This window comes from Musa acuminata, chromosome BXJ2-6 (assembly GCF_036884655.1).
Source record: "Musa acuminata AAA Group cultivar baxijiao chromosome BXJ2-6, Cavendish_Baxijiao_AAA, whole genome shotgun sequence".
NCBI classification, from domain to species: domain Eukaryota; kingdom Viridiplantae; phylum Streptophyta; class Magnoliopsida; order Zingiberales; family Musaceae; genus Musa; species Musa acuminata.
In genome coordinates, this window is record NC_088343.1 from 8,506,828 (window position 1) to 8,515,540 (window position 8,713).

Genomic DNA, 8,713 nt, shown 5'->3' on the forward strand with positions numbered 1-8,713 from the left:
GATGTTTAGTCTAATTAAAATGTTGACATTAATATGCGACCAATCTTACAAATTTGTAAGTTTGTTAGTTTTGTATGACAAGTTTACAATATGAAATCAGTAATTTTAAAGGAATATATATGTGTAATTTTATCATTTTAAACTGCTATAGTTCTGAATAAAGTTTCCCCTTCTTTAATTAATAATATAATAATGACAATTATTATCTCTTTTTTGTTTAATTTCACTGTTATTATCAAAATACAACACAGAGAAAGGGTCGTCCCATTCTCATACCTGTGTCACAACTATCTCGTGAAGAACATTTCATATCAGCGCATGATCCAAAGCATGAAACCTTGCACACTTCACATGATCTGCCTACCTTTCAACCTGTAGCATTCCCAACACCAAGTATAACAAGCCAAGGCTTCACCGGCTCGGGAACAGGAAGCACACATCACCAGAAAACGAGGCCTTCCCTGGAGAGAGAAAAAGATGCCGGAATACTGTGTGACCGGAGGAACAGGTTTCATTGCGTCCCACCTCATCAGAGAACTGCTAAGCAGAGGCCACACTGTCCGGGCAACGGTCAGAGATACAGGTATATCCAACTAGCTCTTTGTCATTACGGACTCGACAAGGCCTCAATTATCTCCGTGACCGACTTCTTCCCTCAGAGGACGTGGCCAGGGTTGGGTTTCTGTGGAGCATGGGTGGAGCCAAGGAGCGGCTGAAGCTGGTGAAGGCAGACCTGCTGGTGGACGGAAGCTTCGACCTTGCCGTTGACGGCGTTGACGGTGTCTTCCACACTGCATCACCTGTCTTTGTTCCGCAAGACCAAAACGTCCAGGTCCACGCACGCACACTGAACTCCATTGTTGTTCCCTTCTTGTTGATTGTGATCTGTGAGTAGACTGCTAAGGGAAAATTTTGACAAAATATTCGTCTGTCTTCTCCGATTAAACCTCGGTAGATCCCCCGACTAGTGGGTCCTTTGTGCTTTCTCCAAGATGATCGGCGACAACACTGCGCTGGGTCCTCCTCGTTGGTCTTTATCATGTTAGGATATAATACCTGGCAGCTGTATCTGTCAAGCCTCTGCTGAACGAGTTCTTCCTCCAAACCGGTGATGGCCACTGCGCTGGTTGGATTATAACTGGAGAGAGAGAGAGAGTGAGAGAGTGAACCACTGAAGTAAAAAGATATGCACCAATGTCATGCTAGTCTCGACTGTTCTATAGATCTAATACCGATAAGGTTCAATTGTTGGCAGCAAGCTCTGATAGATCCAGCCATACAAGGCACTACGAATGTGCTCAAATCCTGCTCCAAAGCAAGCTCGGTGAGGCGTGTCGTCCTCACCTCTTCCTGCTCTTCCATCAGGTACCGATATGATGTCACTCTGGTTTCCCCACTCAACGAGTCACACTGGAGCGACCCCGAATACTGCAAAAGATACAACGTAAGCCTTCTCATATTCCTGACATGTTTTCAGCAGTGTGCTTTTCATGATACCCAAAGAGCTTGCTCATCTATCTGGGAAGAACACTTCCGAACAACTCTTTGCAGCTGAATAATTTGTATATGGCATCTGGTTCCCAGCAGATGGCCAGGCCCACCAAAAAAAGGGTCCTTCCCTGCAAACGATTCCTGGCCAAAACAAATATGTGTTTGCAGGGAACCCAGATGCCCAATGCAAGTTAGTTAACTGACAAAGAACTGATGAGAAGTTTTAGCTTGTGTCAGTAGCATATCGGCAAACTTCACATCCAACTGCGATGCGCTCTATCTGTATGTGATGGATGTCATTGACACAGCACAAAACTCTGGGTCTACCCTTTATTAATTTAAGCATCTCCAAATGGCAGCTGTGGTATGCATATGCGAAGACATTGGCTGAAAAGGAAGCATGGAGATTAGCAGAGCATTTTGGCATCAATCTAGTGGTAGTGAATCCATCTTTTGTCGTCGGACCATTAATTGCACCACGACCAACGAGCACCCTCCTCCTCATACTCTCCATCTTGAAAGGTAAATACACCTATGTTCCAATTTCATGCTCTGAATCACAAACATCACGCAAACACTTCAGTCTTGCTCTGTTAAAACCTGACCATCTTCTTAAAGGAAATATTTCCTGGTACCCGAACACAACCATGGGATTTGTTCACGTTGATGATGTAATCTTCAGCCACATTCTTGCCATGGAGGACAGCAGAGTCTCCGGAAGGCTCATTTGTTCCGGTAGTGTTGCCCGCTGGTCGGAGATCATGGAGATGATTAGAGCAAACAACCCATCTTATCCGATGCCATCCAAGTGATACTCTTTTGTTGTTCCCTGATTGTTTTAGTTATCAGGAGATGCCTCCTGAGTCAATATTACTGACATCGAATTGGAACCGACAGGTGCAATGACCAGGAAGGTGACAACAATCCACACAGCATGGACACTACCAAGATCAGGGAACTCGGGCTTCCATGTTTCAAAACTCTCCCACAGATGTTTAATGACTGCATCAAGAGCTTCCGAGAGAAGGGACTCCTGTGAAATAAGATGGCCAACAGAAGGGATATCAGTGAAATAAGGTCCTTGAAAGTGACACATCACAGCCAATTAACATGAAAAAAAAACCATAGTTTAGATATCCACTTAGCCTTAGATGCTATGATGCTTTCATGATTCATCTATTTTTGTTTAATTTAGATTAACTTTTCCATTCAGTCTGCTTCCACATGATTTGTCACATCACGAGAAAGGTAATGTGATAGCATTTAAAGAAATCTTGGTGTGACTTCTTTTCTAAAAATAAATTCTAAATAATCACTGGGTTTGGTACTGAATTTTTTTTTCGATTAATGGCTTTGGTAATGTTAGAAAATGAGGTGTGAACTTACAAAGTCATTATCTCAAAATGAGACTTGCAAAGAAAAAACATGAACATTATTTTTACCAAGTAAATGAAGGTTGAACGACAGCCTGTACTTCTGAAAAGATCCATACACACCAATAATGGTATCACAAAGGCCTTCACTCAAGTACTCGTTGGAACGGTAAACTAAACAATCTGTATACAGACGTCCGGAGACCAAATATTATCATCACATCTCACAGCAAAGACCGATTGGAAGACTGCTATTCTCTGCTTTTCAATTTGTATTTCCTGTGTCTCATAATGCATTCAAGCAATTTGGTAAAGCATTAGGAAGACAGTCACAATAAAGTCAGATAGAAAATGAAGATGCCTAATCATCTATTAAGCACAAGGGGGCCTTGTCAGGCTAGTCTAAACTGATTAAGTGCTAAAACCAAAAGGAACATGGCAACAGCTCTACCAGTCAGCTCCGACTAGAATCCATACAGTCTCTAAACATTCAAGTCTTTGACAAGTAGGTGAATAGTATTATCAAGGATGATTCAAAAAGATCATCTCCAGATTATAATATCAAATCATTTCTAAGATATCGAGGACTCTTTGACATCAAGGTGACACTCATGCTTCTTTTGGATAGGAACATTAAAAGAAACCGAGTACGATTGCAGGATCCATCTAAAATCTCTCTAGACATCTTCAAGGATGATCGGAATAAAGCGAACAAACCATTCAGATGATCAGAATAAAGCGAACATAAGAAACCGAGTACGATTGCAGTCTCCGAACAAACCATATCAGATGGTCATACATCTCTCAGTAAATTGACATCATAACGTACATATAAAAAATAGGAATCTCATGTAACTCATGGTCATTTGAGAAACCTGACTGACATGATCACTATTTCATATTTATAGAAGCAATCAAGGGAACTCCTGATTGATCGCAGCAGGAGTGAAATTCTAAGGAACGAAAAGCAAGCCCTGTTCCATCGGATCTGATGGCCTCTCTACACCGGTAGGTGGATGGAAAAGGTCTTGCCAAGAAACCAGTGTTTTTCCACATGAAAGTCAAGCACAATGAACACAGCAACTTATAAGCGCCTTTAAAATATGATTTGAAGTCATTGACTCCCCTGGACCTAGAATGTATGCAACCCCAGTCTCAATCCTATGTGCTATGAAAACATGCCCAATTAGTTGGTTCTTTTCTTTCCATTGTCTCTACCACAACATCTAACTGCTCTGTTGACTTTAGTGAGTAAAAGCATTAAGTTAACCTCAGAACAATAACCAAGTGCTACCACATTGACAACAAACAAACTCAAGCAACACCTAACATGTAGGCCTTGATTATGTGTATTAACGAAGACTTCACCCTCATGGCTGCAAATTAGGTGCCTCATTTGAATCTTGCCAGAACACTCTCTCATAATCCAAGTTCTTGGACTAATGAAGGAAACATAGAACTCTTTCTCGGATCTTGCTAGAAAATTATGGTTTTTCACTTCTTTAAAAGTGTTTGGTTGTCATTACAATGTATAGAATAATAACTTGGGCATGCTGGCCCTAGCATGAAGCATGGATTCTGATGTTGTATTCTGGTACGCCCAGATACGGATCATATGGTCACTCAGTTGCGTAGGACATAGAAACGAAAAAATATATATTATACATGCATAGTATGGTAATAACTGTTCTCCTTATAATATTATATATATATATAAGGGACCCTGATATTAATTTATTCTTGATGTGTGTTATACATGAAAAATAAACTAGAACAAGTAATAAACAAACACTCGTAATCTATGCGCTGGACAAGTTATATTCAATAACATAATGCTGAAAAGCTACAGAAAAGATAACAAGAACTAAAAATAAACATGCTGATCCAAACAAATGACATCAAACAACAAATATGGAATCATAAATCCATCTCATACATCATTAAAAGATCAACATCCAACAATAAAATTTGAAAAACATATACACACGCAACGTCGTCCCAAAAGCTAAACATAATTATAAAATAGCGTACCTTAAGGAAGAACCAACATGAATCTAGAAAATATCCTACGCCCATTTGTATCTCCTGCATATTTTGCACGGCAATATTTCCTCAACATTCTGCCACAAAAAAAAAAAAAAAAAAGCATCCACACTGTTTAGATAGTACTCTGAGAAATTAGCATTGTCCTTAAATGACTTTTGCTCACTTCAATGCATCTTTGTTGTTATTGAGCCTTTTGCCCCTTCATTTGTCAGTTGTGTCAACGTAATTCGCATTGCAATACAATGGCATGCATCTGTGATGGTTGGAAATTTAGCCAATATTATAGCTTTATTTATAGCTACAACTACATTTATAAACCAGGCACGAAGATCTACTAGATTGGTGAACTTAATGAATACTAAACAAAGTACCAAGTTCTAGGCCTATCGTGCCTTTGTACCCAAGGAAACTAAACTTGGCAAGAATAGAGGCATACCAATTGGAGTGGAAGATTAAAATTCAAATACAGGAGGATCGTGCCTCCTAATCTCTCTCGGATATCAACCATCCGACTGCTGCGATGGTGCTAAGAATACGCAGATGACAACATATATTAATTAGGTTGTGTGTATGAGGAGACAGAAGGGTCGTTACCTCGATGGGGGCTACGATGGGGAAGTTGAAGGCACCGAGGGAGGAAGCGCCGCCGCCAGAGAAGTGGGAGGACGGCGCTCGATTTGCACACAGAGGAACGGCATCCTCCATCACTTCCGCACACGATCAGGAAAGCCCGTTACAGAAAGCTATAACGTCTGTAAAATGTACGATGCGGCGTTGTGATCGCAATATATCATAAACGAACCATTGTAACGGCACGCGCGTACGTATACGCAATGCTAAGTAACATATTGTCGAATTTTATTGTTATATACTATTCTACTCGTTCTTTACGGCGGCAGATTTTTGAAAAACTTTTCTACTTTTTCAAAAAAAATTTACAGACCTTCATTGTTTTCAAAAAATTATAAAATATTATTATTAAAAAAAAAATATTTTTTTCCCTTTCTCTATTATCATTTACGACGATCATGATTAGTCACCTTCATCGATAACTTTGGTGGAGGGATTATGGGCAAGAAAGGAGAGGTTACGATGTTATTATCGTCTTCATCGTCACCTTAGCGAATGGGTGCAGCAGACGTTACAAACATTGTCATCTTCACTCGTTGCCTTCAAGAGTGTATGGCCCGTCCCTTTACTCGTTGTCACCTTGGCAAGAGTGAGGTTAACGACGACAACGATAAGAGAATATGAGAGGAGAGGGTGGGCAAAGACGATATGGTACAAGAGTAATATTATTATTTTGAGAAAAAAAACTCTATGAGAATTTTTTTAAAAAAAGAGATGCTAACCAAATTTTTTTCAAAAATAGAGGTTTTTTTTTCCAGAAATTTGCCCTTCTTTTTTTTAATAGAAAATACGAACCACCTACTTATAAATCTACTAAATATGGTATATATATATATATATATAATTCATTTTTTATTTTCCTTTCACTTTGTTTTTTGTAAATAAAAATCTATCAAACGCGAAGTTGGATATAGTTTATTTCCCTACGGAAATAATATTATTCACCTTTTATTTTTTATTATTAGGGTCCATATGAACGTATGCAGAACAAAATTACATGTACATTTGATAAGGGGTGAGTCATGTTATGTTTCGGTGGTTACCACATAAACTTAACTTAGATGTTACTTTCGATACCTAATCTTCGATTGAGCTCCCCACCTTGATTTTAATGCTTATGACAATCTCCACCCATTGCTGTGAGAGGCTCGATTGAAACACCACAACCTTAGATTCTAATGCTTATGACAATCTCCAACATTGAATTCGTGTTAACTCTGACCTATTATACATCTCGGACATAATCTATAGCAACAATACCTTTATAATCAAAGGTTTCTTATATAATTTTTTTTTAATTCGATATTAGTGTTTATATCGCCATAAGCCCATCAACTTACATATTTTTCTTTATATTTTTTATCATTGGTTGGTTATCGAAGTAGATCTATATACGTTCAATAAATATAATAAAAATAATAACAATTGATGATTGTTTAATTAGTATCTCTTGTATAATTTTTATTATTAGATAACTAGTGACATAGACGTCGGTTAATCATCAATTATGAAAGAAAATTTTGATGATTATTTATATACTTAATTATCCGATATGCCACCGGATAATAAAAAAAAGAATAAGATGAAATTTTATTCAAATCATTTATGATCGAAAAATAATTATAAATTTTTATAAGCTTTCTTTATTTATGTTAAGAAAGACAATAACAAATTTTTTTTTGTGCTCGACTAAATATAGTATAAAAAATGTTTGATGTTTTTGAGACATCTTTGGATAACCGTACATACCAATTCAAATCATATTAGATTGACCAAGATGTTAATAATATTTTTTTAATAATTAAATATATCCTCTAATTAGAACTAAAGACGTACATCTAAGTTAGATAAAATCGAACTATCAAATATGCCACATTAGCTTAATATTTTATTAATTAGCTTATGGTTAAGGAGGATTGACTAACTATAAAAGGGGCACAAAAACGGAAGCTCTTATCCTTTTCTTTGTTTCTACTATCTAATCTATTTTAAGAGTTCGACATTGATCTTAGTCTAAATCGATATCACATCGAGACATACAATAACTTGAGACCAAAGGCTCTAGCATAAGTCGGATCCTAATAGAATTACTTATAATTCATTGCCAACATCATCCCCTAATAATATTCTATTAAATTTAAAATTATCCTTTCTCTCTTTCTAACTAAAAATCTTACTTAATCTTCTTCGATCGACTATCGACATAAGGATATTGAAATTCAAAGTGATATTAATACTCTCTTAATAAATATTTAAAAATAGGTAAGTCAAACAATTACTGAGACTATCGGAGGATATTTTATGTATATAACATTTAAGCAAAACAGTAACAATCATGAATAATAGTAGTTATTTTATTTTCTATACAAATAGAGATAGAAATGATATATTTGTTGGTGAACTTTTATACCTGGTCAAGGTGTCGGCATGGCTCAGTTCAATCCTATATGCCTAAGGTTACCCATACGGATACTCGAGTCACATCGATGCCAAGTCGGGTTAGGTCCAAGCATCATCTCCCGAGCACGGTTCTCCCTTGGCGAGTTGCTGTTGTTTCGTTGTCAGTTCCTGCACAATGATCGAGGTCGAGAGGAGGATTTCTCGTCTCGACCCTTTCAAAATTAAAGTCAGTGTTGTGGAGTTAAGGGGAGTTAAGTGTCATCCCTTCCTGATCAAGAAAGGATTAGTTTTTATACATGCAAGAATGAGTTGGTTATACAGGATCAATTAACTACGGTTGGTTTCTCGGGTAGTCGGCTTAAGCTTTTGTGCGAGTGCCAACCAACCTACACGGATCGGCACTGCGCGACGTCGCCCCGAGCTTTTCGGAACGACTATACCATGATTATGTCATTCGTACGAAGGGGGCGACTAGTGGCTGTTTGTCATGTGTGTGCTACGCATCACATCGAATTTGAAGTTTCATGTTTGTATTGTCGTGTCTGTTTGTCTGGATCCACATGGGCGATATCAAAATATGTCATATCAATATTAAATATTTAAATATTTATTAAAAATTTTAAAGAGATATGCATGTAATAAATTTGGAGGTCTATTTCCTAAAGTTGTAAAGAATAAAGATGTAAAACCTCCTCAAATTTATCATAGCAAATATAATATTTTTGAACTCGCAAAAACATTTTAAGAAACACATATTCCGGACCGACGCGCGA

General features: G+C 37.6%; 1 protein-coding gene and 1 long non-coding RNA gene across 2 annotated transcripts; one reads left to right on the plus strand and one right to left on the minus strand.

Moving 5' to 3' along the window:
* Positions 1 to 477: 477 nt before the first annotated feature.
* Positions 478 to 2,729, plus strand: LOC103987392 (tetraketide alpha-pyrone reductase 2). The gene is made up of 6 exons (XM_018827123.2): positions 478 to 583; positions 660 to 832; positions 1,256 to 1,444; positions 1,851 to 2,013; positions 2,110 to 2,299; positions 2,389 to 2,729. Exons 1-6 carry the CDS (start codon positions 478 to 480, stop codon positions 2,528 to 2,530), a joined length of 963 nt encoding a protein of 320 aa, XP_018682668.2. The 3' UTR covers positions 2,531 to 2,729.
* Positions 820 to 5,648, minus strand: LOC135614614 (uncharacterized). The gene is made up of 4 exons (XR_010487605.1): positions 5,074 to 5,648; positions 4,896 to 4,984; positions 1,233 to 2,524; positions 820 to 1,138 (listed from the first exon to the last, which is right to left on the minus strand). It is a non-coding gene; the product is annotated as an uncharacterized LOC135614614 (long non-coding RNA).
* Positions 5,649 to 8,713: the final 3,065 nt, after the last annotated feature.